The sequence below is a fragment of the Eschrichtius robustus genome, chromosome 4, assembly GCF_028021215.1.
Source record: "Eschrichtius robustus isolate mEscRob2 chromosome 4, mEscRob2.pri, whole genome shotgun sequence".
In the NCBI taxonomy this organism is placed as follows: Eukaryota; Metazoa; Chordata; class Mammalia; order Artiodactyla; family Eschrichtiidae; genus Eschrichtius; species Eschrichtius robustus.
In genome coordinates, this window is record NC_090827.1 from 18,409,965 (window position 1) to 18,434,330 (window position 24,366).

At 35.8% G+C, this 24,366-nt stretch overlaps 1 protein-coding gene and 1 non-coding gene across 5 annotated transcripts in view; one reads left to right on the plus strand and one right to left on the minus strand.

The window, feature by feature from the left end:
- The window catches only part of STPG2 (sperm tail PG-rich repeat containing 2), a 624,720-nt gene that overhangs the window by 497,641 nt on the left and 102,713 nt on the right, over positions 1 to 24,366 (minus strand). For 3 of the 4 annotated variants that reach the window (XM_068542060.1, XM_068542061.1, XM_068542063.1), the window contains exons 7-9: positions 12,843 to 12,950; positions 9,919 to 10,078; positions 3,458 to 3,618 (exon numbers count right to left, since the gene is read on the minus strand). In XM_068542060.1, coding sequence (XP_068398161.1) covers positions 3,458 to 3,618; positions 9,919 to 10,078; positions 12,843 to 12,950 — 429 coding nt within the window. The remainder of the gene's footprint in view (positions 1 to 3,457; positions 3,619 to 9,918; positions 10,079 to 12,842; positions 12,951 to 24,366) is intronic. The other variant, XM_068542062.1, reaches the window with a different exon arrangement.
- On the plus strand, positions 380 to 482 carry LOC137764468 (U6 spliceosomal RNA). The gene has a single exon (XR_011073976.1). It is a non-coding gene; the product is annotated as a U6 spliceosomal RNA (small nuclear RNA).

Genomic DNA, 24,366 nt, shown 5'->3' on the forward strand with positions numbered 1-24,366 from the left:
TTCTCTTCCTTGGTTAAATTTATTACTAAGTATTTTTCATTCTATTGTAAATGGGATTGTTTCCTTAATTTCTTTTTTGGACAGTTGTTGTTAGTGTGTAAAAATGCCACTGATTTTTGAATGTTAATTATATCCTGCAACTTTACTAACAACAATTTAAAATTTTGCAAGAATTTATGAAAATCTCACTTCGTGAAATTTTAATAATTTTTGTTTAAATAAGAAAAACTTTTATTCGTTTCCATTTTTCTGATATGCGTATAAATCTGCAGCATTACTAAAAGATTACTGATAATGATTTCACAGCTGTTCTTTCATTACAATGAGATGTATTTCAGCTACAGCTAAAGTTTTTAACTAATTTAAAGCACTAGGGTGCTTACTTTAATAGCAAATATACTAAAGTTGGAACAATACAGATATTATCATCCTGTGCAAGGATGACATGCAAATTTGTGAAGCATTTCATTAAAAAAATTTTTTTAAGTACTAGGGTACTCTTACATTACCACCATAGGTATATTAGTGTTCAATTTCCTATAAAGCATGTGTGTTCCACACTTTCTGGGTTGAAAATCATTTTCTGTGATAGAAGAGTCCAATCCAGTTTAGTAATTCAGTGGCTCTGCTATCCCTATATCATCTACCCCACCCCTACAGGATTCTTGTATCTTCTTAGCAATTCTTTTGCCAAACCAAACTTATACAAAGTCATTTTAATTTTCTTTAGCATTTTTTATAATAAATTGTTCTTTTCTTTAAACTTCCTAGATTATACTTCTATGCCTCTCTCTTGTATTCATTTATTCAGTCATTACTTCCCAAGTGTGTACTATAGTATGGACACATTTCCAATGTTTTGTACATGCCCTTTTATGATCTGACAGCTATGTTCAAACTTCCCCAGTGTTTAACATCTGTTTCTATTCTCTCTATAGATTATCTACCTATCTATTCTTTCTATATTTTCCACCCGAATTGTTAGCTACTTTAACTTTTCTATATATGCATTCTCTTAAGCTTCCTCAAATTCTTCAGGAATGAGAAAGAATGAACAATTATATACACAAACATTAAGATGTCCTTCTAAAATCTGAACTCTAAAAGGTTTAATGTGTAGCCAACTGCATTGTCAGAATTTTACTCATGAGAGTGGCTTCCTGTCAACCTGTTAGGCTATAATAACTATATGAGTAACCTGCTTACTCATATAATCTCTGATCTCAGGAATATTTCTTGTTTTCTGCTGATCATTTTGAAATAGGGATTTTCTACATTCTTGTATGTGTCTAACAATGTCCAGAATCTCTTCTTTGACAATTCTAAGCTTTAAGATAACAGAATAGGAGTTCCTCTCTTGGCTTCCACTACTTTCTGTAAAGGTAAATTGTCAGCAAATCAAATACATGTAAAATGTTTGGCTCTCAATGAAATGAGAAATCAAACAAACCCTTTTATATTTACCCACATGGTTATCTCTGATACTCTGCATTACTTTATACAGATCCAGATTCCATCTGGTAACATTTTTCTCTGCCTGGAGGACTTCCCTTAACATTTCTTACACTGTAGGTCTTTTGCAGATAAATATTTCAGCTTTTATATATACGAAAAGGTCTTCTTTTTTACGGAGGTAGAATTGACATACAACATTATATTAGTTTCAGGTATGCAACATAATGATTCGATACTTATACATATCACAAAATGATTACCACAATGTCAGGTTAACACCCATCACCACAAAGATTTTTTTCTTGCGATGAGAACTTTTTAGATTTACTCTCTTAGCATCTTTCAAATATTCAATACAGTATTATTAACTATAGTCACCATGCTGTACATTACATCCCCAAGACTTACTCATTTTATAAATGGAAGTTTTTAGAAAAGCTTTTCATTCTGTTTTCATTTTTGAAAGATACTTGAGCCTGCAGTAGAATTATAGGTTGGCAATTGTTTTCTTTCAATACTTTAAAGATGTTGCACTGCTATCTTCTGACTTGCATCACTTCCAACATGAAAGGTACTGTCATTTTTAACTTCATCCCTCTTAATGTCATGTATATATTTCCTCTGGCTGCTTTTAAGAATTATTTTTCTTTTTTACCATTTTATTCAATTTGATTATAATTTGCCTTGGCATAGTTTCCTTGATGTCTTTTGTGCTATGGATCTGTTGAGCTTCATGGATATGTGGTTCTAGTTCTCATCGAAGTTTGGAAATTTTCAGCCTTATTTCTTAAAATTATTTTTTGTGTACCCTCACTCTTTCTTTCCCTTCAAGGATTCCAGTTACACATTTAAGCCACCTCAAACTGTCCCATAGTTCACTGATATTTTATTCTTTTTTTGTCTTTTTTTCTCACTGTACTTCATTTGAGATATTAACATTTTCTACTACTGTCTTGAGGTTAACTAATTTTTTAGTCTGAATTAACTAATCTGCTGCTAACTAGTGTACATTTTTTCATATATTATATCAATACTTGCCATCTCTAGAACTTTAATTTGTGCCTTTCTATTTGTGCTATTGCTCTACTTAATATGCTCAATGTTTCTTCCACCTTCTTGAACATATAGAATATAGTTATAATAACTGTTTAATGTACTTTCCACTAATTTTGTCATCTGTATAACTTCTGGGCCTCTTTCTATTGATACTTTCCTGCTCCTTTGCATACCTAGTAATTTTTTTTTTATTGAATGCTACACTCTGTGAATTTTACCTTGTTGGGTTCTGGATATTTTTTAATTCCTATGAACATTCTTGAGCCTTGTTCTGGGAGGCACAAATTCAGTAAGCCAAAAAATATATATATAAAAGATGAAACTAATGGAGAAAAAAAGAAACTGCCATTCACGGATGGCATAAAAGCACTTGAGGAAATTTTTTTTAAAACTAATAATAAATTAGTAGGATTAATCATTTAATTTAGCAAGAAGTATGAATCATTGGTAAAGTAAATCTTTAATAAAGACTATTATATTTCTTTACACCAATAACAGAAAGCTAAACAATGAAAATATTTAAAAGATAACATTTTGATAGCATTAAAAAACATCAAATACTGAGGAATAAATCTAATAAAGATGTGTAAGACATCAACATAAAAATTATAAAACTACAGAGAGCATTTAAAGAAGCCCTAATTTAAAGGAAGCCTAAATTTACTTTCAGAATATAGTGGTCCAATCATAAAATGAAGATAAATATTTAAAGAACTACATATGAGATCTCCAAAGAGATAAAGAATAAGATCTACTTTTAAAAAAGAAATTACAAACATAGTTGTGAACCAAATTAACTTTTGTTCTTATGCCATAAATGACCATATGTAAATAATTTCAATAATAATAGTATGGCTTATATAATGAGGTATATGTATCACATGTAATCCTGTAAACCCTAAATTCTTGGTAATAGATATCAATAATTTTGGTATCCACATATTACCTTATAGCCAGCAGGCCCAGGAGTAGGAAAAACTTCTTTCTGAACCAGGAAGAGAGTCCGAGGAACACAAGAACCAAATGCACTTTTCTTTTGTTTCTTCAAGCAGGTATTGCTAAAGTTGTCAATTAAAGTATTGTTTTGGATATTATAAAACCCAGGACCTAGAATTATGAAGAATATCATATGTAAGAATAAGCACACTTTTAATTCTTTTAAACTGAGTAACTTTATTATTTATTTTACTTTATTTATTGAATGAAAGATTCTTTAACTTCTATAGTGCTTTACAATTTTCAAAAGTTTCACACACAATGATTTCATATAATCCCATAATAACCCTTTTACTTTTCCCCGCCCTTGTATTGCTCCTCCCGCCTTCCCTCTCCTCACTGGTAACCACTAGTTTGTTCTCTATATCTGTGAGTCTGCTTCTTTTTTGTTTATTCACTAGTTTGTTGTATTTTGTAGATTCCATATATAAGTGATATCATACAATTTGTCTTTCTCTGTTTGACTTATTTCACTTAGCAAAATACCCTCAAAGTCCATCCATATTGCTGCAAATGGCAAAACTTCATGGTTTTTTATGGCTGAGTAGTATTCCATTGTATATATACACCATATCTTATTTATAAACTGAGTAACTATAAATTAAGTAATTTTTTAGAAAGAATTCTCATATATTGCTGGCAGGAATGCAAAGTCCTTTGCCATTCTGAAAAACAATTTGTCAAATTCTTATAAAGTTAAACATATACTTACCATATGACCCAGAAATCCTACTCCTAGTTATTTCCCCAAGAGAAATAAAAACAACCCAAATGTCCATTAGCTGGTGAACAGATAAACAAAATGTGCTACACCCAAACAATGGAATAATACTCAATAATAAAAAGAAAAAATAAATGCAACAATATGAATGAACCTCAAAAACATCATGCTAAGTGAAAGACGACAAACACAAAATCCTAAATAATGTGTAATTCCATTTATGTAAAATTCCAGAAAATGCAAAATCATAGAAACACTAACAGTTACTTAGGGCCAAGAGTGGGGGTACAGATTAACTGCAAAAGGACGTGAGGAACTTTTTTTTTTTTTGAAACCTAGATGACCTTGGGTATGGCAATGACATTTTATTTTATTCTATTTATTTTTTAAATATATTTATTTATTTATTTATTTTTATTTTTGGCTGTGTTGGGTCTTCGCTGCCGCTTGCAGGCTTTCTCTAGTTGTGGTGAGCGGGAGCTACTCTTCGTTGCAGTGCATGGGCTTCTCATCGCGGTGGCTTCTCTTGGCACAGAGCACAGGCTCTAGGCACGGGGGCTTCAGTAGTTGTGGCACGCAAGCTCAGTAGTTGTGGCTCATGGGCTCTAGAGCGCAGGCTCAGTAGTTGTGGCGCAAGGGCTTAGTTGCTCCGCGGCATGTGGGATCTTCCTGGACCAGGGCTCAAACCCGTGTCCCCTGCATTGGCAGGTGGATTCTTTACCACTGCACCACCAGGGAAGTCCTAAGAGAACGTTTTAAGAGTGATGGAAGTGTTCTAAAACTTGATTATATAGTGGTGATTACCTGACTATGTACATTTACCAACACTCATCAAAATGTACACTTAAAATGAATTATTTTTATTGTGTAAATTATACTCAGTAAAGAAGGAAGGAAGGAAGGAAGGAAGGGAGGGAGGGAGGAGGGCAGGAGGGAAATTCTTGATGCCAAAAAGTATTGAAATCTTGATGTAACAACATTAAAAATCAATTTGGAACAGAAAAAAATCACCTATCACCCAATCTTCCTATCATAGTATTTAGTTATTTTAATTTTTGCCTTTTACCCTTTAGTGTACATTTATAACCAGGAATATTTTCTACAGTGACAATCTGAGTGAATAACATTTCTTTTTTTTCATTCAAAATAATACAAACAACTTTCTTTGCCATTGATAAAAGTTTTTATCAAGACATTCAAATATTTGAAACAAATATTTGTATATGTTTTATAATTCAGTATTTTCAAGAAATCAGTTCCAGTGAGCAGCAATATTCATAAAATGCAATACCAAATACTTGAAAGAACACCTGATTTGGTTGTACTCATGTTATCTGGAATCTACTAAATTAGATCTGCAACTAAATAGGTATGAACCATCACTTAAATCTCATTTGTTTTTCTGGGCTTCAAGTTCCTGCCTGAAGATAATAGGAATTGACTAGATCAGTGCTACTCAAAATGTGATCTGTGAACTGCTGCCCGTCCAAGAACAATCTACAATAAAAGGAGCTTACAACTAAATGTAAATTGACTCCCTAAACGTTTTATAACTAGTCTTTCTCCATGAAGGAAGCATTGTGTGGATTTACATTCTGGTGCAATCTCCTTTCTCATTGTAGGCAGGAAACAAACAAATGGGCATGAGGCTAGATGATACTTTAGGTTCCTTCTGGTTTAAAAGTGATCAAGTCATTCTACGCAGTCAAATCCTCTGTACTCCTGATACGTGTAAGATTTTTTCTCAAAGAAGCTGCCCACAAACTCTTCCCAGTTTTTCAAATATTCTAGTTCTAAAGTCTATTCCCCAAAAGTCTGTCATGACAACCCTCAGAAAACCTAAATGCCAATACATCTTACTTCTGACGTCTTCCAACATTCCTCCACTGATAATGCTTGGGAAAAATATAAATAGAGAGCATAATGAAAACTATTTGGGCCACCATTTAAGGGACTTAAAATACAAATATCTTAGATTTGCCTCTCTTCTGGAGTGAGAGGACAACATAACATGTGACAAGTGAGCTTAAGTACTTAAATATAGGGACCTCCAGGTGTTTGCATTTCAGGTACTACCTTGTTACGTTCTGATTTGAAAAGCCACCCTGATCATTATAATTCACTTACATTAGAGGATTTTTATGTTCATTTTCCAGTTATTAAGTGTAGAAATGCCCAGGAACCCCAGAGTTAGACAGTTTAGGATGCCTTCGAACAGTAACCTGCCACAGCTCTGAGCCATATATTAGGTGGTTGAATCTGTTCTATGACTGATTTGTGAGTCTAAGTCATTACTGTACACTAATATCTACATGGGAAAAAGAAAACACACGAAGGCCATTCTCACTGATTCTTAAAATATGTAAGATCAGGATTAGATTTTAGAGGTCATCATAATTAAACTTTATCCTTTAAAAATAAAATAACCTTTGGGGAATTTATAAAACTTTATTTGTGATACATTAGACCATCAAATTGAAAACAAGGCCCAAACTTAAGGCAGTTGGGTCACTCAATAAATCGATATTTTGAAATAATTTGTATTTCAGATTCATGATAAACACTACTGAGTTAGGCTCATCTAGGGTAGTGCCTAGCACCTATATAAGACCTCTCCAGAATGGCAGTCTTAGACTAGTCAGATTTCTATCTAGAAGCTCAGGTCTCCAAAATCAATTGTTTCTATAGGCCCAGGTATATGCTGTTAAGCTTATGACTTTGCCTGAGAAGTGCTAGAATATCACTTCCACTGCATGCTATTGGAGAAGAAAGCCACCAGACTAGCCAAGATTGAAGATGTAGAAGAATAATACTCAACCTCTCAATGGCATAAATAGTAAATAATTTTATACCATGAGTACAGCATTACTATAAGGAAAAATTACTGCGTCAAAACTTGGAGCAATGGTTTGGGATCAGGCAATGGGCCAGAAGCTGAAACAACTCAAGACTTAGAGAAATGGCCTTGAGGATACAGTTGGTAATGGCTTAAAGAGAGTGATAAAAATGTTATGGAGGTTGGAGAAAAGATAATTTGTATTCTGTAATGGCAGAAATTTTGGCAAAACTAATACTTGGGATAGTGAAGAAAACACCTAATAAAATAGTGGATTCTAGCTAAGGAAATTTCAAGGCTAAATATCAAAAGTGCCAACTAGTTGCTTTTAGCTGTGTGTGAGAAGGTATAGTTAGAAAGAGATAAGCTAAAACTGCTCAGTTTTCAAGCAGAATTTATAGGAAATAAAACAAAACCAATATTTTCTGAGTTTGAAAGTAAAATTGTTTTTCATCCCCAGTCTCTCCACACAGCAAAAAGCTCTCAAAGCAAGAAACGCCCTGAGACCAAATCTAGGGTTTAGCTGTAAGACCTTTGTTAAGACCTCAAAAAGATTTAAGATGGTATCTCATAGAATCTCTCAGTTAAAGAAAAGAACATCTAGGAATTTTAAGGCCATATGTCATAGACCCTCTAAGCTAAAACAATAGTGCTCCTAAGAATCTAAGAGTACGGAAACACAGCAACACTAAAGGTGACCCAAAGGAGACAAAGGTTTTTCTAAGAAGTACATGTGAGCTTGGCTTTTGTCCAGTGTATTTGATTATAAATTAATACAATAATAAACCTACAAAGTTTTAATAAGGAATGAACCAACTTGGAATGAAACAAACAACAACAGTACAAAATGAAAAGTGGCTCATAGACCCCGGATCTCCCTGGGCAGGAAGCAGGCTGAGAAAGTTGAAAGCACAGCCTATTTCTTATAGACAAGGAAGGATGTTTCAAAGGATGAAACCAAGAGCCTAAAAGGTAAAACAAAGCACCCCAGGAAATCTTACTCCCAGGAAGCCCAACTGAGCCCTAACTAAGAAAATGGCAACATGTGCCTGCTTGAACTTCAGAATTGCTATAGGCCTGTGACTTCTATTGTCACTGAGCAGGACCCCATGGGGCCTTCTCAGGACAGATACCCTCACCCAATGCCCTCTGCCTGTCTCTTATCTGTAGAAAACTAGCCTCCTAGGCCTTTCCCAAGTTCCAAAGAATAAATTTAATCAGAGAAGGGAGAAAATGCAGAAAGAAAGGAAAACAGTCAAGCAAGACAAAATAATAATACTTTAGCCATTAAACAAAGTCAAGCACTTTTAGTTCCTCCTCAAAGGCTATAGATAACATTCTGAGCCATGTCCTTTGAGCTGTTTTGCAGATACTGAAACCTCCACCAGGCGGAAGAAGTTAACTGTATGCTGCCCACAAACAGGTAGACCCCAGATCGGTTGGAAACAGAAGGTTGATGATGTTGACTCCCGATTACCTCACAACTAACCCATCAGAAGAATGTCCATGAGCTGATCACGCACCCCACAATTCCCCTCCCTCACCCTGTCTTTAAAAACCTTTCCCTGAAAGCCACTGGGGAGTTTGGGCCTTTTGAGCACTAGGTACCCGGACTCCTTGCTTGGTGCCCTGCAGTAAATGTTTCACTTTCCTTCACCACAACCCCGTGTCAGTAGATTGGCTTTTACTGCACACGGGCAAGTGGACCCAAGTTTGATTTGGTAATACTGTGGGCCTCCAGTTTTCTCTCTTTTTTGAATAGGAGTTTCTAGTATTATTATCCTATCTCTCTCCCACCACTATGTGTTGAATATATGGAGGAGATAACTTGTATCTGTAGTTCACAGCTCTTCTGATAGCGAAGAGAGATATACAAGATGATCTGAAGTACCACACCCAAGAATCCCCACCTGCACCTACACCTGACTTAGATAACAAGATCCTGGTCTTTAAGATTAGACCATACTTGCCTGAGACTTTGGAGGCCTTGAGAAGGCATGTAGGAAAAACGAAAATATTTTGTAGCCAGAGGGTAATCTATAGCAGATTAAAGATGGCCACAAGTTCCTTGCTACCCCTGTCATTGAAAGATGAAGTTTCATGTCCTTCTTTTCAATATAGGCTACCCTGTGCCACTTGATTGACTAACAGAAAGTGAAGTCCTGGAATTTCTGAGGGTAGGTCATAAGAAGCCTTGCAGCTTCCTGCCAGGTCTCATGGAGCCCTGAGCTACCATGTGAAAAGACCAACTACCCTGGGGCAGCAATGCTTGAGCTATGCATGCACTCTGAATAACAGTCCCATCTGAACTCTGCCTTGTAGCAGTCCCACAGATTAATGGGATATGATAGAAAAAGTCTGTTTTTTTAAGCCACTGAGTTTGTTATACATCAGCAAACAACCTATCTGTTAGTCATTATATGTTATTTTTGTGTTATAGTTTTAGATTACCCACTGTATACTAGAATACCCACTGAGAATACTAGAACATGTGATTGGACATCCCCAAAATAAAATTTTAACAAAACTGAATATCATAAGTTATATTACTGGCAGTGACCACAAAATTAACATATATGTTCACCCACCAAGGGAAAATTAGGAAATTTATTGAAAAAAGGAAAACAATAGAAAATTACAACTAAGAGATGTGACAAGTTAAATTAAAATCTTACTAAAACTGTACATTATTTTATCTATCTGTGTTTAGTGTAGAGCCAATGCTTAAAAAAATGTTGACTTAAAATGACAACACCACCCATAGAACAGAAAATTGTACTTTCTGGTGCATCCATTTTAAGAATATTAAGTTGCATAAAGCTAAAGAGTAGATACATATGAATTCATGGCTAACCTGGCATTTTCTCTGTCCTAGAGTCTTGTGTGAATCGAGCAGCACTTTGACCAAATGAGGTATTTTTCAGTCCTGGTGTTTTCTTCAAGGGCTTGAAAGCAGTTCGAGATTCATTATATGCACCAGGAGCTGGGGTGATTGATTTCATAGGGACAAACCTCTAGTGAAGAATAAGAAAATATGCCAGTGAGAAACTATGGTACGTTTTGATATTTTGTGAGTTAAAAGCTGCTTTCTTAGTAATATAACATCTGGAGTTTATTTCTTAATGGAGTGAAGAAAATGTAGATGAGTTAAGATCTTATATCTATCAAAACATAAAATATATACTTTTAGAAAAATCATCTATATATTAATACAGTAATGCATTATGTACTTCACTAAGCCAGAAAGACTTTTCAAAGGAAATCATCTCAATATGAGATTCAGATGATAGTGTGTGGACAATCTTCACATGTAAAATATTCTGCAAGTTAAAATAATAAAGAAAAACTACATGATGTAACATGGTTTCTTCTATGTAATAAAATTACACAAATTGACAAAGTTCCTCAACATATATATTCAATTAACTCAACAATACCATTAGCTACCTTAAGAAAAAAATCTTAGATTCAAGTGGTATATAAATCCACTTTAACTTATAATATTAAAGTTATTATTTTATAAACTTATAATAAGCTTACTTATAAATTTATAATATTTAACTGATTGATATTAAATATGCATGTATCTATATGTAAATTATGAAATCTTATGAAATATAGCGTTGAATAATCTATTTTTTTAACTTTTTTATTTAGAATTAATTTAAAAATTGGAACATTCAAATTTATGAATAAAAATAATGCAGAAAATACCTGTGCAATGATTACCCAGATGCACCTGTTAACATGTTATGCCATTCACTTTTTTCATTTGCCCACTCTATTTCTGTCTTTCTGTCTGTTTGTATGTCCATTCCTGCCTCTCTCTGTCTCTCTCTACACACACACACACACACACACACACACACACACAGCACGCATATATATAGAACCATTTAATGGAAAGTTACGTGTGTTGTGGCCCTTTATCCCTAAATACTCTAGTGTGTATTTATTAAAAATAGGGATATTTTCTTACATGTATTTTCTTAAATGTATCAATGATATAAGACTTTTATCTAATGTACCATTCATATTCCAAATCTGTCAGTTGATCTAATTATATATACCTCTAATGCATTTTTCCCCTCTAATACATAACCTAGTCTAGGCTCAGATATTGCTTTTAGCCTCCTTTCATGTAGGAACATTTCCAAAGCCTTCTTAAATACTATCTCATTATTTAAATGCTGAGTCAATGTTTTTAAATGGTATGCAACCCTGGCTGCATACAGAATTACTTGAGGAGTTAAAAAAAGTACTGGTTGCTGGGTCCTATTCTGGACCAGCTGAATCAATCTCTGGGAGACAGGAAAGAAAGCAACTGGGTATCAGAATGTATTAAAATTTCCCAAAATATTCTAATATGCAGCAAGAGTTGAGAACCATTATTATATAGGAGATCTTATGTTTTAAAAATTAATAGTTGAAGACATAAGAAAATTCAATGCATTTAAATAAAATACCAGACAACTCCTTAAGTCAAGACTAAAATAAGTATCCCAATAACATAACATGTCTTTAATCTTATAAACCAAAAATTGTGTTCTAAGTCCACCTTGTTAATTTCATCATTGCTTTTTCAATCATAATCATTAATAAATCTATTCATATTCAGCTAAACACTAACACTACCCCTAGCAGGCAGTCCTATTGGTTTTAACTCCTCCATATCTTTCACCCCAGAACCATGATTCTTTTCCTCATGGTTCTCTTAAGCAAAATTGATATCATATTCTTTTTCATTTCTGAAAATATATTTAAAATATTATAATTGGTGCCAAGTAATGTCACATTAGGACTATATATCAGATGAACAGGAATAGCATAAAAACTGAGAGTTCTAGTTGTAAAAATGGTATTTTTAAAAATCAAGGGCACACACACAATATCCCATTCCCTCACATCCATTCTGTGTAGTACCTTAAGTACTATCAAGTTGCTCAAGGCAGAAACCTGCTGTTCATTCTTGATTCTTCCTAGTCTCTCACCACAACATCTAACCCATTAAAAAGTCATGTTAACTGTGTCTCCAAAATATACCTGCAATCTATCTGTCTCCAAGGAGTTGCCTCTTAAGTACAATGAAACTAAAGTAGCCCGCTGTAGTCATCTGAAGGTTAATAACCTTCCCAAGTTAAATAAGATAATCAGAGTTTTACATAGTACAATTGGTTAAAATATCACAACGACTTGATCTGGCCACTGCGACATTATAAAGGTTTGCTAGTATTATAATGTTCTTGCCTTAGGAATATCTTAGATACCTTCAAGTCCCCTCAATATAGACCCTGGAGAACAGGATTACTGTGAAATAGACTCTCACATCACTAATAAAGGCCCCAGTGTCAGTTTTAGATATAATTTACGGCTAGGCTCCAGAGAGCCTTCAGAACCTTCTCCAAAAGATATGCATGTCCTCATAGATTACACGTCAACACTTCATATATTCATTAGTAAAGTATATTTTAAAACCCAGACTAAAATCTCTTATAAGCTAAACTGAACTTCCACATAAGCAAATTTGCTTAGTAGACAATGTTTAATAAATAATTTCAATTTGAATATTCATCTCTGCATATTATTGTTAATATTGTAATCTTAAGTCATTTCCTTTTACCCACATTTCTGACAATATGATTTGCCCAGGCTGCATCTGTTCCTAATTTGCTTAAATACCACTTCTCTTTTTATAACCTCCCTAACACCACTGGATTTGTTGCTGGCATCGCATTATACTTATTATACACTAAATATGAAATAACTGTAGAACATTACCCGGGATTGAGAAAGAAAAGCAGGTGATGCATCATTTACGTTTGATGACATACTTTCATTCTTCTGAAATTGACTTTTAATGTCATATTTTCCTGGCCCTGGTACTCCCTAAATTACAGAAAGAAAGAAATACATACGCTCATTAAGAAAGCATCTACAGCGCCTAAGGGAACAGTTGGCTAAATATCTGAACAAAAGCTACAGGGCTTTTAAGTGACATTACCACAGCACTTCATTAAAAAGCAAGCCAGAACAAACTTCTTAAGAGCAACAGCAACAACAAGAACAACAAAAAAAAGGAAATTTTCCTTAGCAAAGCCTCCCAGGAACCTGAAAACACACTACTTGAAACTTTGCTGCCCCCTACTGATAGAGCTCATAAAAAAATTATCTAGTTCTTCACGTGATTTAGACACTACAATGAATAAAAGTAGTTTCTATATTTCTTCCATTTAACTTTATCCAACCAGCTCGTTTCTAAAAAATATTTTACTGTCTTTTCAAATTTCTGTTAATCAGTAGACTGCTTTGTTTCCAACAAATAAGCTTTAGGATGTATTTTATTTTAACTACAAATGTTAGATGTAAGACATTAAGCTTTTAACTAGATATTTTACAAAAGATAAAAATTAATTCAGTAAACATTGGGATTGAGTTTTAATTATCTTGCTAATAAAATGTAAATATATATATAGAAGTACTATTTAGTCATCATCAAATATTTTAACTACCTTGATAAAGTACCTTTCATAGTATAAAAAAGATAGATTTAAATCTTCTGCTTCATATAATATCTCCCCTACTTTTCTATAGTTGAAAGAATTATTCCTTAATTTATGAATTAAATACTTGGCTTATAACTTGGATGTATAATGAAATTCTATCAGCAAATCCTATCACCTATATCGTAACAATATAGGCAAATCCAACCATGTCGCTCCACCTCCACAAATACTCGGATCCAAGCCACGATCTCTTACCCAGATTACTGTGAAATCTTGCTAACTGCCTCCCTTGCTTCCACCATTGCCCATCTTCAGTCTGTTTCCAACACAGAAACTAGTGATGGATCCAGTTAAAACCCTTGGTCAGATTGCACCACTCCCCTTCTCGAACCCAACCAATGGCTTCCAATCTCACTTCTGGCAAAAAACCAAGGTCCTTAATATGAAATGAATATCACCCCCAGACACACTATTACCACTCTAACCACCTATCCTACTACTCTCTCCACTCATCCACTCTGTTTCCCAAAAAGATCAGTCATATATCCACCTCAAAACCTTTGCACTTAACATTCTCTTTGCTTGGAATGTTCTCCTAGATAACTCCAGGACTCACTCTTTCAATTCAGTCAGTTCACTACTCGACGTTACCTTCTCAATGAGTCATTTCCAGGCAACCCAACATAAAGTTTCGTTGCCTCCTCCAAACAATTCCTGTCCCCTCTCCTACCTATTTTTCAACCTTATTGTTTTTTTACTATCCAAAATATGATTTCCTGCTATGTTATAAGCTCCAAGAGGGCAGTTGTTGTTTTGTTTTGTTTTGTTTTGTTGGCTGCCGTATCTTTAGAGTATAGAAGAGTAGCTGGGGCATAGTAGGCGCTCAGTAAATACTTGTTAGAAAAATGGATGAATGCATGCATTGCATTTTCACTGACCATATAACGATTTTAGAGATACGTTCCTCTGGGAACTAATGTGCCCCCAAATAAGAGCATTACCCATTTCTAATTATAGTAAAATACCTATCATTATAATAAAAAATAATAATAATTTGAACAATTCTTTAGGAGAAATTCTTATAGAGAAATACCTCTTCTTATAAATAAATTATATTCTAAAAATTTATGCAAAGTCCATGTTATGTTGTCTCAAATGAACAAATTTACGCAATTATTTGATAGCTGATAGAAAAGATTCACTTTGGTCATGCATGTAAGATTGTTTTTTACCTATGAACTTGTAGATAGTTACACTTAGAAGAAAAGAAACTTCTGCATAATTCTGTGTTTATATAAACCTATGAAATATGTATCAAATACAGAAATATGGATAAATATTCAAATATATGACGGTAATCTGTTTTCTTGAACTTTTCAGATATGCTATATCTATCTTCTCTCTGTATAGGAAGGCATGATAAAAAATTATTAGCTACTGACAAACAGGGACTACTTTCCTACTGTTTTCAACAGCTGTCTAAGTGGTCATTACTATGGAGCATAGGGAAAAGACTAAGTGTGAATAATGAGATAAGTGAATATACTTAGTCTTGAGAACTATTTTGCATAAAAGACGAAATGAAATCTTGACCCCTTCAGTGAACACTTCCTATTCCTTTTCTTCTGTTTTTCCATAAAGTTCCTAATATTACTGAACTTTGTTTCACTAAAATAAAATAGAGCAGTAAAATCAGGTCCTTACTTCTAAAAAGTTAGACTTAGGATTTAATAAGCCAATTAAAAATAAGCTCCAAAATAGGATTGTGAGACAGTGACCACTGAAAGGCAGGTCTCTGTTTATGACAATATAAAGAAGATTTTAAAAGACTTTACAAAGACCAAACCCTAGGCACAGGCTGAAAATGCTGTAATATTTATCCTGCTTTTCCACACTGTGATCAACAAAACACCTGCATTGATACCAACCTATTAAGTACATGGCCTCCCAGTGTCTCATCTGAGATCTGGTGAATTAGAACCTTGTTGGGCCCAGGAATCTGCACTTTGACCAAGCCTCACAGAAGATTCTCACACACAATAAAGAAACACAGCTCAGCCAAAAAGGGGTCACTACTACAGCTTTTTTTGCTAAGCACGTCCATCTTAAGGTAGAAGGCCCAGATCTTGAAAGTATCCTAGCTTGGGAACAGAAGTTAAAGATTATTGAGGCATGTTGTTTATGGCATTTTTTCATGTGCAAGCTAATAAAAATGGGCCTGTCTTTAAAAAGTAGGGTATAATCATTCATTTGATCAGATGGTGTGCAGGAATTAAAAGCTTCCTGGTTAATGCTAATGCGCAGTCAGGACTGAGGCCCTAAAACAGTTTAAAACTCACACTGCTGGGCCTCATCCAGGTACAGTCACTTTCCACTGGTTCCATAACTGCCATTTTTCCCTAGAGTTTCAGAGTCCCCTTCACGTCAATAAGGACAATAGTGACACCAGGCTGCCAAGTATTTCTTTCAGCTCACATTCTATCATTTAAATTCTGTAATCACATTTTTAATTTTCAAGTTATCTTCCTTATTCTCTAAATCTTCTTTATTCACACATGCATTATCCTCCACATTTCTGTGGATATTAATTATAATTTTAATTATTTATAATTTTGTTCTATTATCTGTTTCCTTTGAGTTTCACTGATGTTGGCTTTTTGTTTGTTTGTTTTTGTGTTTCACATTGGAGGGTTTCCTCAAATGTCTGTCTGGTGATCCCTTGCTCTTCATTCAGACGTAAGGGTGAGTCCCTAAAAAAATCTGATTGAAAATTTCACACAAGAATAGATGTGACCTGAGGGACTTCCCTGGTGGTCCAGTGGTTAAGACTTTGCCTTCCAACGCAGGGGGTCCATGTTCGATCCCTGATCAGGGAGCTAAGGTCCCATATGCCTTGCAGCCAAAAAACCAAAACATAAAAACAGAAGCAATATTGTAAGAAATTCAGTAAAGACTTTTAAAATGGTCCACATCAAAAAAAAAAAAATCTTAAAAAAAAGAAAAGAACAGATGTGACTTGAAATCTATTGTACTTAATTATGTTGTGATGGAATCACAACTCAGCCTTTGTATTATCAGGCCCCCAAAGGTCAGTCTTTCCTCAAGTCTGGCTGACAATTTAGGTGAGTGGGAAAGCTGCCTGGAAAGCTCTCCCCATTCTGTATATAAGCTTTTACTTAAGCTCTCCATTTCGTTCCTGCCTTTACTTTTAATTATGAAAAATTAAAAACAAAAAAATAATGGAGAGAATAGTACAAGAAATTTCCACATACACATCACCCAAGGTCAATAATCCTCAACTCACATCCATATGTGTTTTCTAATCCTCATAGAAGATTCTCATGCACAATAAAGAAACACAGCCTCCCCAATTCTCCCAACCTCCCCAATTCTCACTCTAATGATGCAGAGGCAAGTCTAAACTATCATATAATTTCATCAATGAATACTTCGGGATGTATCTCTAAAACATAAGGGACTCTTAACATAACCACAAAACCATTTTTCTATCTTAAAAAAAATCAGCAGTTATTTAATTCATCTGAATTTTTATTCAGAGTTCAAATTTTTGTGACTGCCTCAAATTTATGTGTATATTAAATGTGTGTATTAAATATAGAAATATATAAATAAATATTATACGCTTGTACATTTTAATCAGAACCCATTTAAAGTCCATACTTATAAATGGTCAATACCCCAGTATCTCAGAATGTAACTGAATTTGGAGATAAGGCCTTTAAAGAGGTCATTAATTTAAAATGAGGTCTTTAGAATGGGTCTTAATTTAGTGTGACTGGTGTCTTTATGAAAAGAGGAAATTTGGGCACAGATGTGTGCATGCACAGAGGAAAGACCATGGGATGAAGACAGCCATTTACAAACCAAGGAGAGAGACCTCAGAAAAAAGTCACTGCCAACATCTTAATCTCAGACCTCTAGCCTCCAGAACTCTGAGAAAATAAATTTATTTTCTTTATGCCACTCAGTCTGTGGTACTTAGTTATGACAGTCCTAGCAAACTAATAGAGGGAGGAAGCTATGACATAAGCATGGATTCAATACATCTTGTACAACTAGAAGCCCTTCTATCTCTTTCTACAAAAACTATAAAATATAAAGAAAATATACCGGCAAAGGCTAAGAGTCGTGGTGGTAGAAAATTTGAGAAGAAGGAAAAAATCAGCTTTACCACACTTTTAACACATATTATCATAATTTGATAATATTAATTGAATGGATAGGACTATAAAGATGACTGATGAATACCATCCATAACTTTTGTCCTTTCTGTATCTCTTTCAAATACAGAAGATACTTTTCAAGAACTGATATTTGCACATAATGGAATAGCATGCATATAGCACCTAACACTATGCCATGGACTTAAACTGATTATTTTAATACAGAACTCAAAATAAAAAATATTAAAACTGAGGATATTATAATGATTACCAAATGAGTTTCATGTGGTAGGATACAGAAAGAAGTCTAATTTTAAGATTTTCATTTGTTTCTACATGCTTTAGCTTCACATCTAATTTAACTGTTGCTAGTTATTCTAGTACAATTTTAACTAAGTAGCCTAATTCTAAGGCTACCTCCTCCTATATCCAAGCTATAATGCAATAACATTGCAGAAAAGGTGTAAAGAGGGGGGAAAATTAAGATTTTTTTATTACCATCCATTCAGATATCACAAAAAGTTTTTATTTTTGCTTAGAGGCTTCTCTTAGTCTACAAAACTCACTTCTGCAATTAACATTTCTTAGATAATGTTTTTAGTTCTCCCTATCTGTAATCCTTCTTACAAATAAAATGAAGAAACCTTAATTCCCTATATTTACTGAGCACCACTGTGTGGAAGGCACTATACTTTGATAATACTCCATTGTTATCTTTAATCTTTAAAAAATCCTGCAAGATACTATACACTAATGATGAAAAATCTGAAAGTGAAATTAAGGAAACACTCCCATTTACCATTGAGACAAAAAGAATAAAATACCCAGGAATAAACCTACCTAAGGAGACAAAAGACCTGTATGCAGAAAACTATAAGACATGGGAGGAGCTTCAAGATGGCAGAAGAGTAAGACGTGGAGATCGCCTTCCTCCCCACAAATACATCAGAAATATATCTACATGTGGAACAACTCCTACACAACACCTACTGAACGCTGGCAGAAGACCTCAGACGTCCCAAAAGGCAAGAAACTCCCCACGTACCTGGGTAGGGCAAAAGAAAAAAGAAAAAACAGAGACAAAAGAATAGGGATGGGCCTTCGCCAGTGGGAGGGAGCCGTGAAGGAGGAAAGGTTTCCACACACTAGGAGCCCCTTCGCGGGCGGAGACTGCGGGTGGCAGAGCGGGGAAGCTTCGGAGCCACAGAAGAGAGCGCAGCAACAGGGGTGCAGAGGGCAAAGCGGAGAGATTCCCGCACAGAGGATCGGTGCCAACCAGCACTCACCAGGCCGAGAGGCTTGTCTGCTCCCCCGCCGGGGCAGGCAGGGCTGGGAGCTGAGGCTGGGGCTTCGGTCGGATCCCAGGGAGAGGACTGGGGTTGGCGGCGTGAACACAGCCTGAAGGGGGCTAGTGCGCCACGGCTAGCTGGGAGGTAGTCCGGGAAAAAGTCTGGAGCTGCCGAAGAGGCAAGAGACTTTTTCTTGACTCTTTGTTTCCTGGTGCGTGAGGAGAGGGGATTCAGAGCGCTGCTTAAAGGAGCTCCAGAGACGGGCGCGAGCCGCGGCGATCAGCGCGGACCCCAGAGACGGGCATGAGACGCTAAGGCTGCTGCTGCCACCACCAAGAAGCCTGTGTGCAAGCACAGGTCACTCTCCACAACTCCCCTCCCGGGAGCCTGTGCAGCCCGCCACTGCCAGGGTCCCGTGATCCAGGGACAACTTCCCCGGGAGAACGCACGGCGCGCCTCGGGCTGGTGCAACATCACCCTGGCCTCTGCCGCCGCAGGCTTGCCCCGCATCCGTACCCCTCCCTCCCACCGGCCTCAGTGAGCCAGAGCCCCTGAATCAGCTGCTCCTTTAGCCCCATCCTGTCTGAGTGAAGAAGAGACACCCTCAGGTGAGCTACACTCAGAGGCAGGGCCAATCCAAAGCTGAATACCAGGAGCTGTGTGAACGAAGAAGAGAAAGGGAAATATCTCCCTCCAGCCTCAGGAGCAGCGGATTAAATCCCCACAATCAACTTGATGTACCTGCATCTGTGGAATCCCTGAACAGAAAATGAATCATCACAAATTGAGGAGGTGGACTTTGGGAGAAACGATATGTATTTTTTTTTCCCTTTTTCTCTTTTTGTGAGTGTGTATGCATATGCTTCTGTGTGCGATTTTGTCTGTATAGCTTTGCCTTTACCATTTATCCTCGGGTTCTGTCTGTCCGTATTTTTTTTTTTTTTTTAGTATAGTTTTCAGCACTTGATATCACTGGGGAATTTGTTTTTTGGTTTGGTTGTTCTCTTCTTTCTTTCTTTCTTTTTTTTTAATTACTAAAAAAAAATTTTTTAATACTTCTTTTTTGTTTTTTATTTTAATAACTTTTTAAATTTTATTTTATCTTTTTCTTTCTTTTTTTCTCCCTCTTATTCTGAGCCATGTGGATGACAGGCTCTTGGTGCTCCAGCCAGGCATCAGGGCTGTGCCTCTGAGGTGGGAGAGCCGAGTTCAGGACACTGCTCCACCAGAGACCTCCCAGCTCCACATAATATCAAACGGGGAAAATCTCTCAGAGATCTCCATCTCAACGCCAAGCCCCCCTCCACTCAACGACCAGCAAGCTACAGTGCTGTAGACCCTAGGCCAAACAATGAGCAAGACAGGAACACAACCCCACCCATTAGCAGAGAGGCTGCTTAAAATCATAATAAGGTCACAGACACCCCCAAAACACACCACCAGAGGTGGTCCTGCTGACCAGAAAGAAAAGATCCAGCCTCATCCACCAGAACACAGGCACCAGTCCCCTCCACCAGGAAGCCTACACAACCCACTGAACCAAATTTAGCCAGTGGGGACATACACAAAAAACAATGGGAACTACGAACCTGCAGCCTGCGAAAAGGAGACCCAAGACACAGTAAGTTAAGCAAAATGAGAAGACAAAGAAGCACACGGCAGATGAAGGAGCAAGGTAAAAACCCACCAGGCGTAACAAATGAAGAGGAAACAGGCAGTCTACCTGAAAAAGAAATCAGAAAAATGATAGTAAAGATGATCCAAAATCTCGGAAATAGAATGGAGAAAATAGAGGAAACGTTTAACAAGGACCTAGAAGAACTAAAGAGCAAAAAAGCAATCATGAACAATACAATAAATGAAATTAAAAATTATCTAGAAGGGATCAATAGAATAACGGAGGCAGAAGAACGGATAAGTGACCTGGAAGATAAAATAGTGGAAATAACTACTGCAGAGCAGAATAAAGAAAAAAGAATGAAAAGAATTGAGGACAGTCTCAGAGACCTTTGGGGCAATATTAAATGCACCAACATTCAAATTATAGGGGTCCCAGAGAAGAAGAGAGAAAGAAAGGGACTGAGAAAATATTTGAAGAGATTATAGTTGAAAACTTCCCTAATATGGGAAAGGAAAGATTTAATCAAGTCCAGGAAGCACAGAGATTCCCATATAGGATGAATCCAAGGAGAAACATGCCAAGACACATATTAATCAAACTATAAAAAATTAAATACAAAGAAAAAGTATTAAAATCAGCAAGGGAGAAACAACAAATAACATGCAAGAGTATCCCCATAAGGTTAACAGCTGATCTGTCAGCAGAAACTCTGTAAGTCAGAAGGGAGTGGCAGGACATATTTAAAGAGATGAAAGTGAAAAACCTACAAGCAAGATTACTCTACCCAGCAAGGATCTCATTCAGATTTGAAGGAGTTATTAAAACCTTTACAGACAAGCAAAAGTTAAGAGAATTCAGCACCACCAAACCAGCTTTACAACAAATGCTAAAGGAACTTCTCTAGGTAGGGAACACAAGAGAAGGAAAAGACCTTCAATAACAAACCCAAAACAATTAGGAAAATGGTAATAGGAACATACATATCGATAATTAACTTAAATGTAAATGGATTAAATGCTCCAACCAAAAGACATAGACTGGCTGAATGAATACAAAAACAAGACCTGTATATATGCTGTCTACAAGAGACCCACTTCAGACCTAGGGACACATACAGACTGAAAGTGAGGGGATGGAAAAAGATATTCCTTGCAAATGGAAATCAAAAGAAAGCTGGAGTAGCAATTCTCATATCAGACAAAATAGACTTTAAAACAAAGACTATTACAAGAGACAAAGAAGGACACTACATAATGATCAAGGGATCGATCCAAGAGGAAGCTATAACAATTGTAAATATTTATGCACCCAACACAGGAGCACCTCAATACATAAGGCAAATACTAACAGCCATAAAAGGGTAAATCAACAGTAACACAATCATAGTAGGGGACCTTAACACCCACTTTCACCAATGGACAGATCATCCTAAATGAAAATAAATAAGGAAACACAAGCTTTAAATGATACATTAAACAAGATGGACATAATTGATATTTATAGGCTATTCCATCCCAAACAACAGAATACACTTTCTTCTCAAGTGCCCATGGAACATTCTCCAGGATAGATCATATCTTGGGTCACAAATCAAGCCTTGGTAAATTTAAGAAAATTGAAATTGTATCAAGTATCTTTTCTGACCACAACTCTATGAGATTAGAAATGAATTACAGGAAAAAATCTGTAAAAAATACAAACACATGGAGGCTAAACAATACACTACTTAATAACCAAGAGATCACTGAAGAAATCAAAGAGGAAATCAAAAAATACCTAGGAACAAATGACAATGAAAACACGATGACCCAAAAGCTATGGGATGCAGCAAAAGCAGTCCTAAGAGGGAAGTTTATAGCAATACAATCCTACCTTAAGAAACAGGAAACATCTCAAATAAGCAACCTAACCTTACACCTAAAAATTAGAGAAAGAACAACAAAAACACCCCAAAGTCAGCAGAAGGAAAGAAATCATAAAGATCAGATCACAAATAAATGAAAAAGAAATGAAGGAAATGATAGCAAAGATCAATAAAACTAAAAGCTGGTTCTTTAAGAAGATAAAAAAAATTGATAAACCATTAGCCAGACTCATCAAGAAAAAAAGGGAGAAGACTCAAATCAACAGAATTACAAATGAAAAAGGAGAAGTAACAACTGACAATGCAGAAATACAAAGGATCATAAGAGATTACTACAAGCAACTATATGCCAATAAAATGGACAACCTGGAAGAAATGGACAAATTCTTAGAAATGCACAACCTTCCAAGACTGAACCAGGAAGAAACAGAAAATATGAACAGACCAATCACAAGCACTGAAGTTGAAACTGTGATTAAAAATCTTCCAACAGACAAAAGCCCAGGACCAGATGGCTTCACAGGTGAATTCTATCAAACATTTAGAGAAGAGCTAACACCTATCCTTCTCAAACCCTTCCAAAATACAGCAGAGGCGGGAACACTCCCAAACTCATTCTACGAGGCCACCATCACTCTGATACCAAAACCAGACAAAGATGTCACAAAAAAAGAAAACTACAGACCAATATCACTGATGAACATAGATGCAAAAATCCTCAACAAAATACTAGCAAACAGAATCCAACAGCACATTAAAAGGATCATACACCATGATCAAGTGGGGTTTATCCCAGGAATGCAAGGATTCTTCAATATACGCAAATCAATCAATGTGATACACCATATTAACAAACTGAAGGAGAAAAATCATATGATCATCTCAATAGATGCAGAGAAAGCATTCGACAAAATTCAACACCCATTTATGATAAAAACCCTCCAGAAAGTAGGCATAGAGGGAACTTTCCTCAATATAATAAAGGCCATATAGGACAAACCCACAGCCAACATCATCCTCAATGGTGAAAAACGGAAACCATTTCCACTAAGATCAGGAACAAGACAAGGTTGCCCACTATTATTCAACATAGTTTTGGAAGTTTTAGCCACAGCAATCAGAGAAGAAACAGAAATAAAAGGAATCCAAATCGGAAAAGAAGAAGTAAAGCTGTCACTGCAGATGACATGATACTATACATAGAAAATCCTAAAGATGCTACCAGAAAACTACTAGAGCTAATCAATGAATTTGGTAAAGTAGCAGGATACAAAAGTAATGCACAGAAATCTCTTGCATTCCTATACACTAATGATGAAAAATCTGAAAGTGAAATGAAGAAAACACTCCCATTTACCATTGCAACAAAAAGAATAAAATACCTAGGAATAAACCTACCTAAGGAGACAAAAGACCTGTATGCAGAAAATTATAAGACACTGATGAAAGAAATTAAAGATGATACAAATAGATGGAGATGCATACCATGTTCTTGGATTGGAAGAATCAACATTGTGAAAATGACTCTACTACCCAAGGCAATCTACAGATTCAATGCAATCCCTATCAGACTACCACTGGCATTTTTCACAGAACTAGAACAAAAAATTTCACAATTTGTATGGAAACACAAAAGACCCTGAAGAGCCAAAGCAATCTTGAGAAAGAAAAACGGACCTGGAGGAATCAGGCTACCGGACTGAAGACTATACTACAAATCTACAGTAATCAAGACAGTATGGTACTGGCACAGAAAAAGAAATAGAGATCAATGGAACAGGATAGAAAGCCCAGAGATAAACCCATGCACATATGGTCACCTTATCTTTGATAAAGGAGGC